Source organism: Brachycentrus maculatus, unplaced genomic scaffold, assembly GCF_059751285.1.
Source record: "Brachycentrus maculatus isolate JH-2025_06_01 unplaced genomic scaffold, ASM5975128v1 h1tg000055l, whole genome shotgun sequence".
Taxonomy (NCBI): Eukaryota; Metazoa; Arthropoda; class Insecta; order Trichoptera; family Brachycentridae; genus Brachycentrus; species Brachycentrus maculatus.
In genome coordinates this window covers 2,081,299-2,099,665 of record NW_028280809.1, presented here as the reverse complement: position 1 = coordinate 2,099,665, position 18,367 = coordinate 2,081,299, and the positions used below count along the sequence as shown (strand labels likewise).

Here is an 18,367-nt window from a genome sequence, read left to right as displayed (position 1 = left end):
GTGTAAACGATCAAGATAAGACTGCGTGTATATGGAGCAGTGCCCAATGCACCATTGGGGTGCGGATAAGGGTTTACTACTACTGCTGAAACTTTAAGTTGAATTTACTTTTAAGACCACATAAATATAACATTTCAAACTACTTAGTGTATTTTAACAGTTTATGGAACATTGAAAATTTTATAATACATAATAATAATAATAAATCCCTTGCCGCACCCCAATGGTGCATAGGGCACTGCTTCATATAAACACAGTGTAATCTCGATCGTTTACACATGAAGGAAAGGTGATCAGCCCTCCACTTCAGGTACCAGTCCAGTGTAATATTGAATAAATATTAGAGTGAAAAAATCACTTATATTTATTAAACCCCCCTGGGAATCGAACCCGGGACCTCCAGAACGGAAGCCGAGCATGCTGACCATTACACTACGGAGGCGGACAATAATATATTATAATACATACTGCATATTAAGTAAAAATTGCATATTTTCGAGTTAACGTTTGTTCCCAGTACACCCACGATATATTCTGCAAGTAACATTTATAAGGCTTACGGGAAAAAATCAAAAGATCAATTTATGTACTACAAAATTTGTCAAAATTTTATTTGGGAAATCACCATCGCAGTGGTAGTATGCCAAACGAGTCAATGCAAATTAATCTGAGTCAACACAAATGAAATAATGATTTTGCTAAAATTTATACCGGTCTATAGCAGGTCAATAATGAGTCACTTCACTAAAAAATTAATCACCCACATTGAAATTCTAAAATGGGCATACAGTAGGATGTGACCCTGAGACGATATTGCTCAAACCATATTGTGATCCAATAGATAAAGAAGCATGAAACTTTATACAAATTTCAACTGATCAGTTGCTCGATTCAGCCGTACCTTCGAGGTTCATTTCACCTATTTTAAAACTTTACTAACCCTTATAGTGCTGAGCTTATTTTCACACATTTTGCATATATTGCTAATTGCTTTTCATCATCACTACTTGACGAATTTGACATTTTGTAGGTAGAAATAAAAAACTTTTACTTAAAAAATACAAATATCAATGTTAAATTCACAGCAAAATAATTTTAAATGGTTATTAACTTATTAAAAGCGTTATACATGCGCGCGCTAAGACACGTCCGTACAGGTCGATACCTAAATCAAATTGCGCAATAGTCGGTATTCCGACGCTCCGCACTTTATACGCATTAATAGAGTCGATCTATCGACGGTTCGCACTCTAAGGGTTAATTAATAATAAAGTTTCAAAGTAGGTCAAATGATTTACGGTACCGTAGAACAGGGCTACTTGAATTTTGATGTGTTACTTGAGCCCAGTACAAAAAAAAATCTAAATTTGGTCTACAATAATGATCGTATCGACATGATTCATTGTTTCCCTGACAGGTGACACTTATTGTCACGATACTTCGATCGATACCACAATCTAAATATTTTTTTTGTACTGGGCTCAAGTAACACATCAAAGTTCAAGTAGCCCTGTTCTAGGGTATTTAATTAACTAGAATTAGTTATATGTTAATAACAAAACTATACGATGATGCTGGATCTTTTGAAATATGTATTTGTAAACAATTCCATACAAAGTCCATAACAATTGCAATAAACATAAATATATTTCCAATCATAGAATATTATACTCATTATATTAAAATGCTATAAATAATTGTCTTTTAAGCATATTAACTTAAAGTGTAGTTTATACACACTTAAAGTAAAAAGTGTAGTGGTTACACACATTTGGCTACCCTGCTGGAGATCCCGGGTTCGATTCCCGATTTGAGTAAAAATATATATTAGTGTTTTTTCACTCTATTATTTATTTAGTATAACAGACTGGTACGTTAAACGTAAGACTGATCACCTTGCCTCCGTATGATTGACTTAAAGTTGCATTAATTTGACGCAGTGCCCAATGCACTATTGAGTGCCTATGAGGGTAAGAAGAAGAATAATACTTCTTAATTAATAAACTAATTGTAAATTGTAAAATCGTTACAAGCTTTATAATGTTTAAAATATCTATTATATCTTGATTTATAGCCTTTAGTGGTTAAATACGGTGTTTGTATTCATTTCAAGATATTTTTATACATCTTTATTCCTACCTAACGGTTTTTTTTTATAAAGATCTCAGGAGCAATTGCAAGCAGAATGTGGCAGGTAAAATATCAGTATTTCTTTTTTAATAATAATAATATCCTTTCCCTGCTCATAATAAAGTCGTAGTATATATTTTTTATACTACGACTTTATTATGAGTCCGCCTCCGTAGTGTAATGGTCAGCACGCTCGGCTACCGTTCTGGAGGACCCGGGTTCGATTCCCAGGGGGGGTAAGAATAAATATGAGTGATTTTTTCACTGTAATATTTATTCAATATTACCCTGGACTGGTACTTGAAGCGGAGGGCTGATCACCTTTCCTTCATGTGTAAACGATCAAGATAACACTGCGTTTATATGACGCAGTGCCCTATGCACCATTGGGGTGCGGATAAGGGTTTTATTATTACTATTACTATTATATATTTTTTATACAAAAGTTACATTTCAGTTGTTAACAGCTTTATAAATAAACAAAAAAAAATGAGATTTCTTGTACATTGGAATATGCTACCTACCTCTGCTGCTTACCCTGATTTAAAACTATCCAATATTCATATCCCTTTATAATATTGAAATATTTAAAAAAAAAACAGGTTTAATCATTATTTATTCAGTCCTTTATACAATATCTGTCATAAAATAAATGATTACATAAATTTGAGGAATGAAGATAGATATAAAAAAATATTATTCTCTCATATTTAAGCACACAATAAATAGTATGTGCATATCATTAAAAAAACTAAGATATTTCGTGTAAACTTATGTAAAATGGCTTAGGACTAAGCAAATAACAAACAGTGGAAAGATAAAAGTTTACAAAAAAAATAGTAAATACAAATGAAACGCCAATAAATGATTAAAATAATGAAACTTAATATTATTACAGATCAGTGTACATTCTTCATATATCGGAAATAAATACATTTATAAATCAAATCAGTATAGCTTATTTGATATTGAATTAATTTACAGTATGCTTAATACAATATAACTCGAAAAGTAATATTCAATACCACCAGGGTGTTGATTACGAATGGAAGCGTATATCGCTCACTCCTTTCAACAACGTCATATATCAAAAAACTAGATTTTTCAGGAGATCGTTTTTTCGCGAAGTTTAAAAATATAATAAAATGTATTAAAAATAAATATCAAGCCACTTATTGAACTTTTTACTGCGCAACAGATTTTTTTAGATAAAACCTGAATGTTTTTTCTCCATTTGTAAAATATTTAGTATTTTTAAATAAATATTTAAACAATACTTTTTCTTCAAAATGCAAAAACAACACTTTCTGCCATGTAGCGGGTAAATATTAAGTTAAAAATATGCCGCTTTTGCTGGGATATAGTAATTTATCAGGGCATTCCGAAAACATGCACAACTGTAAATTGACAATTTTTTTATATATGACGTTGTTGAAAGGAGTGCGCGATATGTCAACTATGTAGAGTAGATAACATTGAGCGTAATCAAGTCAGAAAATAATTCTAAAAAAATTGGATTCTTAATAAACATTACATGGAAACTTGTACAAAGGTACAAAGCGTTAAGTGTTATAGATCATATTGGTGATTTGACATTAAAGGATTAACTAAAATGTGATTTCAAAGTAACCAGTTTGTATCCTGTGGATTTCTCTAATAAATATGTACTGTAAATATGAAGGTATTTTTGTGAAATTTTACTTTAAAGCAGATGACAATCAAATACAGTAGAACCTCTCATAAAGAGCAAAATTTGTTCCAGAATCTTACTTGTTAAGCGAAAAAAAATTGTTTTCACTAGCGTGGAAGTCTTGAAAAGGGACTTGCCCTTTCTCTGTAACTCTGAGCAACTTTATCCCTTTTTTTAAGGTTATGAGAGGTGCTTGTTATGAGAGGTTCCACTGTAATCAAATATTTTTTTTTTTAATATTTGTATACTTCAAATTATATAAAAGAAAAAATTATACTTAAATTTTATTTTATTTTATCTATTGCTCAATGATATCAGTTATTAAAACAGGTCCCAAAGTGATCGTAAGCGGATTCCACTGTCTTTAAATCTAATTCACTCAAAATCTACAGGAATGATTTCAAATAATTACCAAAGTAAATATATTATACATATATAAAATGGTGCACTTAAAAGTAGGGATGTATATTACTTGATAAACAAAACATAATTCTTAAAAAAACTGATTTCTGCATTGTGTTTTTAAAAATACGTATCACAACGATATATCACTAGTACTTGTTGACCCGATTACAAGGAAATAGAATCTTCATGGCCGTTGGCGATTGCCGGATGAGGAATATCCGCTCTCGGTCTCCGGAACAGCAGGACGTGAGGCTCCGGGGAATGCATCATGTAGTGGACCCAATCGGGACTCTGTTGGACTCCGACGTTCCTCCACTCCGTTTCCGTCATCAGGTGCGACTTGGGAACATTACGAGCCAAGTCTGAGGGAAGAATAACATGTCTGGAAAATAAAATTGAACCTAATACTTATTTGATGATGACGCCATATTGTGTAACTCCTATTAAAACTCTAATACCTGAAATAATAATAGTTTTAATAATCTATAATATATAATAATAATAATAATCTAATAATAATAATCTAGTATTTTTGTATTTTATATTAACACTATTATTCTAGTTCTACTTATAATACCTATACCCTTATACCATTTACTATGACTTATTTATATTGTATACCCACACACAGGCCATGCCTTTGTGGGATCTTTTTTTGTATGTACATATATTTAAATTATTTTCATATTTTTTTGTATTTGAATTTATGTCATGTAATGCAAAAGAATTTAAAATAAAAAAATAAATAAAAATAAATCTCAGTGGTCCAGTCTAGATTAAAAATTCATCACAATCTCTAATTATTTCTAGCATGATTTATACAAACATTTATAATATTGTGTAAGTACTAGTTGTTTTGTTTATTAATATTTTTGCAATCGATCTCCAAGTAAAGTAACTCATAAATCATGAAAATGGTTCGTTTGAGAATTGATGTTAGTTTCCAATACTCCCATGTAATTAAAAACATAAAGATCACTTGATGTAAGAATACTGAGTGTTTACTTGTAATTTATATATGTGACAAGGTCACATGGTTAAATGCCAGTATTGTCTCGGTCCTTTTAATGATGCAGAAACAATGTTTAACTGTAATAGGAATACTCCAATAATAAAAAAGATCTAGATAAACTTACCTGTATTCATATTGATCGTCTACATATTTTTCAGAATATTGAATTTGGTCTGCAGGCATTGTAAATATTTAAAACAATATTTATATCACAAAAATAACCTTATTAATCTAAACTGAATACATCTTAAAACTTAGTCTTCCGCGCGACCACACGACATGCCGAGCGAATTGTAATTTTGACAGTTATGAGCACAGATTATTGAAAAATTATCTTAACCATAGCCTAAATCTATGGTCGGAGCAATAAACAAGTATAAAAATAGAATCACGCCAATATGAATTGTAATATAGAGGGGTCGGGTTTGTTGGTGGGTATGAAAAAACAAAATAGATGGCAGTGGTATGGAGAAAAATTAAAGAATCATTAGAGATTCTCTCGGAGGCGGTAACACAATGGATTTTAATGGAGGTAACTCCAATTCGGCTGTCCAAACTTAAAACACAATAAGGGACATTTTTGTGGTACGTTTTTTTGCATTTTTCGATTAAATAGAATCTACTTAGTCCAAAAATGCAAAAAAATGGTACTTCAAAAAAATGTCCCTTACTGTGTTTTGAGATTGGACAGCCGAATAGCTTAGTTGTCAATTTATTACATGAAAAATCCAAAAGAAATATAAATATTTAACTTAAAGCTAGATTATTGTGTGTGGAATTAATTAAAAAAATCACAGTATTATTCCCCAATAAAAAAAAGCTATTTATGCAAATACCTAAATTTTACCTTTCATCATGCGGTGAAAGGTAAAATACTTACTTTTTTATGGGAATTACTGTTTTTCCATGAATATTTTGGACACGTATTTATGGGTTATATCAAACATGCTACATTTTTCATTTTCCTATTACAAGGATGTATTATTAGAATAAGTTTCATATTTTACAATCATTATTCATTATAATTTATCGATAATTTGAAACATATTAGAAGTACCTACATTTTAACGTATTTGAATTATTTGGTTAGTAAAAAAATATTTCGAACTGCCATAATATTGTTTGACATGCACAAAAAAGGAAGCGAGCCTTCAATTGTTTGTTTTCCCGTCATATTTAAAAATTATGTTTTTTGTCGTCTGCAAAATTCTTCGTAAAAATTCTCCATAAATATAGCGTTTAATCAGTGAATAAAAATGGAGTATTCCTCCGAAAATATGATGCTGTCACCTTCAATTTTAGGTTTAACCAGAATATAGTTAGATGCTTACATTTTGTTTAATTTTCTTTACAATCAATGATCGCGAAAATTTATTTTACAGATTCCCAAATTGGCATTAATAAAAATAAACAATGTATTGCATGTTTAAACTCAGACGGGAGTCTGTCACCAATTGGAGTTCAGGCTTCTTCTGAGTTCACCTATCTTGCAAATATAGAGGTATGCATTGCAGACTACTCATTCACATATCTCAGATTTTTATTGACATTTTTCTTTAAAATTAGGTTTTACGTTTTTTTTCAGGTTAACAATGACGATGTAATTTGTGATAAATGCTCTGTACGATTATCGTCAGCGTGTCATTTCAAAAAGCAGTGTATTTTGTCTCATCATAAAATTAAATCTGGTACCACAATCAATAATGAAGATAAGTCTCTAATCCTCAAAGGCAGTACTGGTTTGAAAATCGTTTCCGAGACAACAACTATTTCAAAAAAGAAAACAAAACCTAAAATTGTCCAGAATATCAGTAAAAAGAAATTGCACGAAGATAGCAACAAAAGCCTTGTGCCTTTGAACAAATCGGGAAATTTAAATAAAGCATTAACATCTACAAAAAGCATAGAACAAATTGACTTCATCAAAAAAGGTCGTCTTCCCTCGTTACATAAAAACCGCAGTAAGTTTGCTAGTCAACAGCCTCTGAAGCTCCCATCCAATAATTCCATGAAGAAAAACAAAACTGCTCGTTTAAGAAGTAAATCTGTGGATAATGTAGCCAGTCACTATGGAAAAGTTTGCAAAGAAATGTATACCAAAATGGATGCATTAAAAAAGTACAAAGCCAAACATTTTAGTCAACTAACCAATCTATTTGTAAATGAAGTAAACCATGTCATAAATCCAAAGGCGGTGACTCCCCCTAAACCTCTACCTAATTTAGAAACTTCCGGAGTATGTTCTTCCTGTGGGAAAATATTCAAACAGTTGAATAAGCATGTTCTGGTTTGCCCGTTTATTAAGAGGAAACGCGGGAAAAAGCTATGCGATAAATGCGGAAAAGTACTGACCGACTTAACCAAACATAAATGTTTACTTGAGAACTCTTCTGCGGTGACTAAATCTTATTCTTGTGATAAGTGCACAAAAACGTAAGTTGTCCTAATTCAAAATATTCAAGTTTATGTGGAAAAAAAAATTGTTTTTATTTTAAATTCAAATTGCAACTTAAAATAAAAATCAATATTCAGTTTTTATTTTGGGTTCTGCCAGCTTGCATAAGGTTGTGTGAGTCCGGGTATATAATCTTGAGTTCCCTCTCTCCCTCTCTTTCCCTCTCTATCCGATGGCGCTACAGCCCATATCTCACCTTAGCCTCCCGCAACATTGTCATTAACACATTGACTGCCACGGCAATTTTCAAAATTCCGGTCTAAAAAGCCAATTTCATTTAATCTTATTATTAAGAAGTAAAATAATAAAAATATTATTTTTCTTCTTGGTTTCAATAAAATAAAAAAAATAAAATAATATTTTCTTTTATTTTATTTATAAATTTTCTGTTCCTGTAAGACAGCACCAATTTTTTGTTCTCTTCCCAGAAGTGATTTATCCATATTAGCGCACTGATATATTAGGAATTTTATCGTAACTGCATGAATATGGCAAGTAAACACTGTACGAGGTAACTCGTAGTCGGCGTCCTAGCAAAAAACGCAATCTACGAGTTATCTCGTAGTTGGCAGTCAACGTGTTATGTTTTGGTTGGTAGCCATAAGAAGAGAAAAAAAGAAAAAGAAAATCAGTATTTTTCATACTGATTTCCCCATTGCCTTTTGAAATAAGTTTGTAGTTTTAACGAGCATTCATTCATTAATTTGGTAATAAAATCTCTTTTTTTCCTGTGCAGCTTGAGTAGTCAATAACAATAAATGTCATCTTACTATATAAAACGTAATTCTTATGTATGTGAATGACAAAACCAACTGATTCACCTATTTTTTTGCTAATGGCAAGCTATATATAGCAAATAATCATCATTAAAATATACCATTCTTCCATGACCCATGATTATCATATTCACAAACCATCTTTCTCAGATTAAACGGATACAAATCATTGTGGAGTCACAAAAAATATGTCCATCAAAGCAATAAAACGCGGTTCAATTGCCAACTTTGCACAAAGAGGTACAGGGTGTTACATCATTCTATTGGCATGTTTCTATTACATTATTATATGTTTTTTATGCATGCAACATTTTATATCAAACAGCATGTTAATTTGATTAATTAAACCTTACCTTTCAATTTTTTCTCATGATGATACACATATGTTTGATGAATAATTTGTTTTTATATTTATTTAAATCATTGGTTCATTCTGTAGTGTCTAATTTTGTCTCAGTTATTTTGTCTCATTACAGGAAAGAGTAAAAACATCACCAAGAATTCAGACTCCAATAATAACAAATATTGTTTTCATACATATGTGTAGAAATATGTTGAAGTGTATTTTTAGAATTTATCAATTCTGTTTGATGGTAAAATTATAATGTTTAACTATTTCCTGTAAAGTTAGCCTGGATGGAATTAGACACATTCGGATCAAGCAATATTTATATTATTTAGAAAATGATTGCTAGCACACAGTTGTGTTTGCGTTGCATGAAATCTAGCATTGAATTACTATTTTTCCATTCAAATTTGTTACTTTAAAATGTAGGACTTTAATGTGATCCCTTCCAATTATTTATCTTTCTTCTAACTATTGCAATGTAGTGCTCTTTGCACCATTAACTTTGCATAACTAAATAATGAAAATTGTTGTGAAAACAGATTTGTTGTTAAAAAAATCTGATGTAGAATAACACGGAATGTATGAAACATTAAATGATGACCATCATCCATGTTGTTAAAATGTAGATTTAATATGATTTTCAATTATTTTATGAATTTTTCTTTGACGCTGTGATGTTTAGTTACAGTAATGCAAGTTCAAGGAGAGAGCACCTTTTGACTAAACACAAGAATGGACCGATGCCACATGTTTGTGTCACATGCAACAAGGATTTTCCCAGCACTACCAAATTAAAGAGACACACTAAAATACACAATAGTATGAAATCCAACTAATTATATCATTATTCTAAACACATTATGTTATGGTCTGTCTTTCATATTGTAAATAAGCTCATTTTTTAAAAGATAAAGGCAAACTCAATAAAAAAGATTTAGACAAAAAAACATACCAGATATTGAGTTTTTCTGTGTGAAGGATGAATTAAATATCTGAAATACATTTTATTATTTATTGTATCATATCATGATTATTAATTTTAGAAAATTTTACAAAATCCCTTTGGTGAATTAAAATCACCTTTTTCTTACCACCGAAGAAAATATTTTATAAGAACATCCATAAAATCTCTCCCTTCTTTTCAGATCCCTTATCGTTTGAATGCTTTATTTGTTTAGCAAGTTTTACGAAAACAACTGATCTGGCACGGCATATGAAAACCCAACATAATGATATCTTCCACCCTCCAAAAACTGCCAATCCAAGATTATCCTTTAAATCGTAAATTTTTCCTTCTTTCTACTTTATTTTTGTTGTATATTGCCAAGTTGTGGTTTTGCAATATTTATACAAGTGTTATTGTCAATCTCTTTTATGTTTCAAAATTAACTGTCGAATAAATTTATATTTACTTTATGCACATTGATATTTATGATTATTGTGTATTTTTTTTTAAATTACATATACTTTTATGAATTACCTTTTTAAATATATATATTTTTTAATGGATGCCTTACTAAGCAAAACTGTGATGAGAAACATTATATTTTAATCAATATTTACTATTTATACAAATTATACATAACAGCGATTCAATTCAACAATGGAAATAAACTCAATACGTACTTGAAAATAAAATTTAAGGAACTGAAATATGAAATGAGTTTCAACATTAGATTAATCCAATTATTTTTCTGTCATATGATTCCCTTCAACTATTTTAAATTTGTTAATAGCCTTTTTGCTTTCAACATCAATATATTTTTTCAAAAAGCACTTTTAGTTCAACTATTTAATTCTAATTATATTTTAACATCTGTATTAAAAATATGTACATTTTAATATGATGCATATTTTAATGTTTTAAATGTATTTACAATTTTTAACCCATTTTAACTTCATATTCGGAACTTTAATTTATGCTTAAATTCAAATAGATTTGTACTAAAACTAAATCTAATTTAACTACGACTTTCAAATAATTTATTTAGAAATACTTGATGAATATTTTCAAAGTGCTCCGTTGTCAACTAATTCTTGCACAAGTTCAGCCATTTTCTGACGACAAAGCTCATTAGAAGTCCAAACTGGAGTGTTCTCAGCTACAATACTGCAGGTTTCTGCGTCCTGTTAACATAAAATTGTGTACAAATAATATTGAATCAAGAAACACTCGTTTCTTAAAAATGTTCACTTTATAAAATACAAATTACGGAACCTACTCAATCATGAAAGTATTGTATAACAATGAAATCTCAATCATTCCTCTAGTGTCATTTATATTTTATACTAACTGTACCCAGCAACGCGTTGCTGTGACTCAGTCTAGTTAAATGGATAAAAAAGACAGGAGAATAAACACATTTCTAACATGTTTAATTTCACAATGCTTATGGGTACGTATATTTTAGCAGCTGTCAAGAACCTCACTGTCATGAGCAGCGATTAGTATTGTGTATATTGCTGTTACTTTAAAATGATCACGCTACGATTGCAGCCAAAAACATTTTACTTGTCACATGTAAAAATGCTTGTCATAGGCATATCTATATATGTTTCTTTGAACACACGCGCATTCAAATGCATTATTGTGTCAAAATTTCAAAGCAATCAGAGAATAATTTTAAGAGATTTAAAAAAAATTGTAAATAAACATTCACATTTTTATTTAAATAGATTTTTTGCTTCTTTCTAGACCTATTTTTTCTCACATTTTTTTATATGTAACTTATGACTTTTAAAAAAAAACAAGTCTACCTTATCTTGATATAAATCTGGCGCCTGATCGCTGTCGCATGTTGAGATTGGTATCATATCCAAAGCTAATCCAAGCCCAAACTTTCCACACCTGTGGAATTCTTCATTTATCCTGTAGAAAAGTATTACAACTGTAAGTATTTTGCTTCAAAATATGCATAAAATGTATTAATATGTAAATCTATTAGGGATTGAAATAGTTATATCATTAAAATGTATTTTCATTCCACTTACATTTCCCATAGTTTATCTTTATCCATGATGCTGGTAATCTGACTTCCTTCGGGGGTAAGTTCAACCAATCTTGAGTACAGTGTGTCGTGGTAGGTACTTAATAATGACGTCAGATTATCCGTCCTCTGATCTCTCGAAGTGCAACAGTATATCAAGTTGGCAAGATCCAGTGCTGGCGATCCATACCTGACCAACTGGAAGTCCACTAGGCATACCTGAAATGTGTAAATTTATCACTTATTCAAATTATTTTATACCTGCAAAAAATAAATAAAGACAATGGTATGCGCATGTGAGGATAATGGAACCATCCAGACTCTCCCACATTGCACTGCATGGCCAGACGACTCCTGGGCAGCCCACCAAAGGGATGGATTGACAGCTGAGAATCAACATCGCAGGAGGCTAATCCCTCTTAAAAACAGACCGCAAAGCCTACACCAAGCAGAAGTAGAAAAAATAAATCATGAAAAGAAGATTTTTAACTACATAATGTATTCTTCTAACCTTTATTCATACACATTGGTGTACAAGGCACTATATCAGATCAACTTGATCGCTAATTATATGTAGGGAAGGTGATCAATCCTGTATTTCAGTTACCAACCCAGGTTATCATTAAATAAATACATATTACAGTGACAAATGTGTTATATTTATTTGGACCCCCCCCCCCTAGGAAATAAACCCTAGATTTTCAGCATGGTAGCCAAATGCACTATGGAGGCAGACACAATATTTTAGGAAATAAAATTCCTATGTCATAATATGCCACTAGCAGGTACAAAATAAATAAAAAGTCTCTTTATTTACAACAAATCTAATATATACATTCAGAAAGGATTTTTACGGTAGTATCTCAAGTAATGAATAATTCAGGCTTTGAACAAGAATCAGGGTGAAGAAATCCATTGGTTTTTAACAGAATTTCACGTAAGACAGAATCTGAAATTTCGTTCACAAGTAAGCAATCTTTTCATCAAAAAAATTTTCGTAGCCCAAATTCTTTGTCACCCTGGATGTTTGTGACATGAGGCTATAATAGAGGATAGAAATCACTGCGAAATATAACTCGTACAGAAGTCACTCTAGAACATGCTTTTGAAATCATATACAATATGATTATATTCTCCTCATGAAAATTAAATAAATTTGATCATGATCTTTTAATACCTAAAGTGACGAAAATGATAACAATTAATTATTATTTTTTAAATACCTATTGGATAGATACAGTGATAACAATATAGTGTTTGGTTTACTTTAAGTACCTCATTGTTTACCTTCGGTGGACACTTATTTATATATAGTCCATATTTCTATTATATGTGACAAATAACACCTAACCTACCTCTTCAATTTCTCCCTCTTCTGAATATTTAAAGAGGATGTTATTTGTCCAACAATCTCCATGACAGAAGACTGCCAGTGGCTCTTGTGGTGAAACCAAGGAAACCATTTTTGTGAAGAATGTGCCATCTCCAACAAATTCGCTGAACTTCTTCAGGTATTTTGAACTGTCTTGATCTGATGGAAGAGCTTCTTTCACCATAGCCAAAGCGTTTCTTGCAGCTACTCTGTAATAGCCTCTATACCATTCTTCATTTTCTGTGTCAAATAATCCTGTGTGAAATAAATATAATTAAAATATATTTTACAGTAAAAAATTTACAACAGAATTCTTACAACATGTAATTTTACTACTTTATATATTATTTTGAGAAATACCCAAAGTGTTTTCTTAACGGACAGTTATTAGTTAATCATTAATTTATAAACCTCCGCATGTACCATGGCTTTGTCAGAACATACAGGTCTGTATTAGATTGAGGGAGTATTAATTCAATCAATAATTATACAATGAAAGAAACTGTAGGTAGGAAAAGGACAATACTAGCAATGCATACTTTGTACTCACTTGTGCCACTCTGGCACTGCTAATGTGTACCCTTGAGAGTAAAATTATAATTACAACAATATTAATTGATTTTGATAAACACCTCAGTAATAGATTCAAATGATTTTGCTTGAGTAAATAAAAAAATACTTTTATTATTAAAAAATTTCCATTTTTCATAACACACATTAATGTTCAAACAGCAGATTGATAATCTTTGCCAATTGTTAGCAGCTGATCGTGAAGTGACCATGAACTTAATTGGGTACTTAACATCACCAATAAATGAAGACAGTTTAACAGACAAAGGTCAAATTCTTTTACCTTCAATATCCATAAACAAAACTTATAATTATTGTGAAGTATTTCACTGTTGAATACAAGTTTGCAATTTTTTATTATTATTACTTGACTCAATAAAATAATTTAATAATACCTTCTGATATACCGTCTTGAAGGTTTAGGAGTTCGTAAAACTCTTCCGGCTGTTGTTGTTTCATTGCCAAGGACAATGCGTGAAGTTTAGCCAACTCAATGAGGACAGCTCTGCATTGTTCCGTAGTTAAGCCAAGTTTCCTGTCCGCCATACTAAACCCTCTACACTGTAAGTCCTCCAATAAGAGTACGTCGTTACGAGCTAAATAACACATTGGTATAGCATTAAAGGGCTCTGCATCGCTTTCCAGATGTTCCTCTTGGAAGTTCAAAAGAGCGGGAACTATCTTAGTGTAGAATGCGACCTCGTTGCAGAAGAGAGCGTCACTTTTGTATGCTTCTCTTCTCGCAATGCTGTCCGGAAGACATTTGTAAATTATGGATCTTGCCCAAGGCTCGTATATTTCGTGGGAAACTGTTTCATCTAAATTTTCTACATTTAGAGATGTTCTCATCTGTTTATTTTTTTTTCCTTGAACGTAAATTCTGTAAAGCATCGCTGTGTAGTTATCTCCCCTGCCTGAACCGGGTGCTATCTGCAAAAAAATATTACTAGGTTTACAAAAATTTATAAAAAACATTTTTTATCTAAATCATTTCGCATTTTTGTATTTATATGTTGTAGTGTTCAATAATTGTATGGTTTGGTATACTTGAATAATTTTTTATATACTTATTTTCTTTAAAAACTGTACAAACCGAACCCACACAATATATTTAATAAAACTCATCCACTTGTCAAAATCCACAAATAACCTTAGCTCCTGTCCTCAATTGTTATTATACCAAGTTAACATTTAAACTGTTTTTTTTTTAAGTTTTTTTTTAAAACTTATATCAATATTCTATTTATGTAATAAGAAAATTTAAATTACTTATGAAGATAATCTCATTGATCGAACTAGACTTTAGTACCTCCAGCAGAATTTATTGCTTGAAATATAATATGAGTATAAATATATACTGCGACTTTCAGCTATTTCAGAATATAGTTTTTTTTTATTTTTTTTTTTTTATTAAAAATATATAATGCATGCTTTAATCAAATTCTTTTATAAAAATGTTTATAATTTTTTAAAAGATTTATATTATCCACTGACACTTCGTGATGGAATTGCATTTTTAATTTATTATTAGATTAAAACCAATATTTTTAGCTTTTCCACTTTTTTATTTGACCAGCGACCGGGTTTCGTCGTTACCGACATCATCAGACTGGTGAGAGGCTATACAAATTGTTATGTTATATATAAAAGAAGGCAGGAGTTGATAACCATGATTTGATATAATTTTATGAGAAATTAATTTAATTTGAGTGAATTTAAGTATTGTATGATATTTAAAATATTTTTTATAAAGGTTTTTTTGTATTGAAAGCACGATTTTATATAAAGTTATAATAGATTTGCATTTTTTGTAAATGAATTTAAATTATGTAACGAGGTATCAGGAAATGCTGGTTGACGGCTCCTTCCACTAAGCTGTGGTTGTCCGGGGGGAGTCCGAAGTTCTCTGAAATGTAAATTTCCCTGAAAGAAAATTTACATTTCGAAGGGAAGGGAAATTTACATTTCAGAGAACTTCGGACTCCCCCCGGACAACCACAGCTTAGTGGAAGGAGCCGTCAACCAGCATTTCCTGATACCTCGTTACATAATTTAAATTCATTTACAAAAAATGCAAATCTATTATAACTTTATATAAAATCGTGCTTTCAATACAAAAAAAAAAAAAATAAAACCTTTATAAAAAATATTTTAAATATCATACAATACTTAAATTCACTCAAATTAAATTAATTTCTCATAAAATTATATCAAATCATGGTTATCAACTCCTGCCTTCTTTTATATATAACATAACAATTTGTATAGCCTCTCACCAGTCTGATGATGTCGGTAACGACGAAACCCGGTCGCTGGTCAAATAAAAAAGTGGAAAAGCTAAAAATATTGGTTTTAATCTAATAATAAATTATTTTTTAAAATTAAATATTTTTTTAATTCAGGCTCTGTAGCGTCGTGATCAGAGCATTTGGTTACCGTGGTAGAGGTTCCATATTCGATTCCCAGGGGGGTCCACATATAAATAGATGTGATTTTTTACCACGTATTTAATACTACCCTGACTAGTATCTGAAGCGCAGAACTGACCACTTTTCCTTCATCTATTTGACGATCAAGATAACATTGTTTATATATATGGTGCAGTGCCTTATGCACCGTTGGGTGCAGATGAAGTTTAAACTAGATTAATTTAAAACTTATGGAATTTTCTACAAGTCGTAAATGGAAAACAAATAAAAATATGTGAAAATTATGTACAATATTGATATTTATAACTTTTTAAGTAAAATTTGTGATTAGAGATATTTTTGTTTTTATTTTTTAATGAATTTTTATGAAACTGTTTAATTTTTAAATTAAATTCTTTTCTTAACCTCTGATTATTAGCTGAGTTTTAATAACATACTAAAACAAGACTTGCCTGAAATGATTCCAAAGTGACATCGGGATCTTCTTCATTCATAAGCTCCTGCAAGAACTCCAGGGTAACTTTACTATTCATTTTGACACACTTACAACTTTTGTACTTATAAAAAAGTAGCACAGCTCAATTTAACTGCAGGCACCATTCTAGACGCACAGATTGTGAGCGGTATGCACCGCTTGACATCATGATAGATGGTGAACAGGACCCGAGGTACTTAAACAATGACGCTTAACCAATAGGAACTTAAGTGGCTTATTGGATCTGTAATAGGCCAGTGTAGTTAAGTGTTGGAAATTTACTATAATCAGTCTCCCCTGAAATTGTAAATGCAATTCAAATCATCCATATTATAGAGTGATCTTTGTATCCTGGACCCGATTCTCATTACTTATTTACTAATGTTGTAAAAATTACTCTTCATAGCAGTTAAAATATTCGACACATATATATTTTTTTAGAGTTATAATACTAATAATGCTTCATATATAGCGCCTAGAGAAAAACGTACATTTTATATATTTGCCATGATAAAAAATTGAAAGTTTAACTTTTTAGGAACAAAACAGAATGAAGTTGCCATGTTTATTCTTCAACTACTAAATATGTATATTACTTTTCTAAGTAACAACTGGAAAGAAAAACATTTATTTCTAACAAAAAACCCGAGATATTTGCAATTTGTAAAACAAAAACATTACTTACCATGATTGTAATTATGTACAGTGAAACCTCTATCTATCGTTTTTAAAGGGACCTATTAAAATAAACTATGAATGCGAGAAAACAATGAATGCCGGATTAAGAGGTAAATACGCAAATAGATACAACCGAGTAAAGATACCGTACTCCCAATCTGCATAACCATTCATAGGCTAAAATTCTAAGAAGAATGCATGTTTCAGATGCAAATGTATTTATTTAAAAAAAACATAAACCGAATAGAATTTAAAAAAATACTTTGGTTTTTTAACTGTTTTATTTTCGTAAGTCAAAAGTATATTTTCGGCTTTGCAAATTGTATTTTTTCAGCATCGGTTATTGAACGTGTGTTGTAGAAAGTTTTTTTTCAAAGAGTGTGCACGCTTCTGGAAATGCAGGTACAGGCAGCGGCTCCGTCTCATCAATATCGACCTCTTCTGCTATCGGTTACACAAGCTTTCGATAGTTTCTATTCCATATGTTGCCGTTGAATGTAAGAAAATTGAAAAGAATGTAAAAAAAAACAGACAAAATTTATCAAATATGCAGCTTAATTCAAACGATAAATGCGGCAAATGGTGATACAGAAACGATCGATGCGGTTTAGTTTAGTATGAAATTAATTCGGGATAGAAGAAATAAACGACACATCTGGGAAAACGATTATTCGAGGAACGATAGATAGAGGTTTCACTGTATTTCATTTGTGTGCTAAGTTAAGACAACAAAATATAACAAAATGAAAAAGGGAAAAAAATATTGTACATGTTTCTTAATGGAATTATTTTGTAAATTTTGTGTTGATGTTTATCTGTACTATTGTTCAATTTAAAAATAATACTCATAACATTTGTTTATTGACCATTCCATTTATTGGTCAATGAACTTTTACCCATTGCTGTGCATCTTCAAACTCCAGAAAAAATACAATAGTGCAAAAAATACTGTTGCAATAGATATTTTTTGACCATAAATCATAAAATAAAAAATTCCAAATTTCTGAGATATACATTAGATTATACATTGTGAAAACAA

At 30.6% G+C, this 18,367-nt stretch overlaps 2 protein-coding genes and 1 long non-coding RNA gene across 5 annotated transcripts; 1 reads left to right on the top strand and 2 right to left on the bottom strand.

Annotated features, from left to right (window-relative positions):
• Positions 1–2,728: 2,728 nt before the first annotated feature.
• On the bottom strand, positions 2,729–5,547 carry Cks85A (Cyclin-dependent kinase subunit 85A). Of its 3 annotated transcripts, none has more exons than XM_088278119.1 (2): positions 5,362–5,547; positions 2,729–4,607 (listed from the first exon to the last, which is right to left on the bottom strand). In XM_088278119.1, the coding sequence occupies exons 1-2, from the start codon at positions 5,418–5,420 to the stop codon at positions 4,391–4,393; spliced, it is 276 nt and encodes a 91-aa protein (XP_088134245.1). In that variant the 5' UTR covers positions 5,421–5,547; the 3' UTR covers positions 2,729–4,390. The 3 variants fall into 3 exon arrangements, with proteins under 3 accessions (XP_088134245.1, XP_088134247.1, XP_088134246.1); XM_088278121.1 differs by having other exon boundaries at positions 4,261–4,587; positions 5,362–5,501; XM_088278120.1 differs by having other exon boundaries at positions 4,261–4,626; positions 5,362–5,493.
• An 821-nt stretch (positions 5,548–6,368) lies between these two features.
• On the top strand, positions 6,369–10,239 carry LOC148311883 (uncharacterized). The gene is made up of 5 exons (XR_015839311.1): positions 6,369–6,539; positions 6,620–6,738; positions 6,823–7,670; positions 9,500–9,636; positions 9,963–10,239. It is a non-coding gene; the product is annotated as an uncharacterized LOC148311883 (long non-coding RNA).
• Positions 10,121–16,825, bottom strand: LOC148311882 (uncharacterized). The gene is made up of 6 exons (XM_088278107.1): positions 16,628–16,825; positions 14,142–14,676; positions 13,160–13,431; positions 11,809–12,023; positions 11,575–11,686; positions 10,121–10,944 (listed from the first exon to the last, which is right to left on the bottom strand). The coding sequence occupies exons 1-6, from the start codon at positions 16,706–16,708 to the stop codon at positions 10,828–10,830; spliced, it is 1,332 nt and encodes a 443-aa protein (XP_088134233.1). The 5' UTR covers positions 16,709–16,825; the 3' UTR covers positions 10,121–10,827.
• Positions 16,826–18,367: the final 1,542 nt, after the last annotated feature.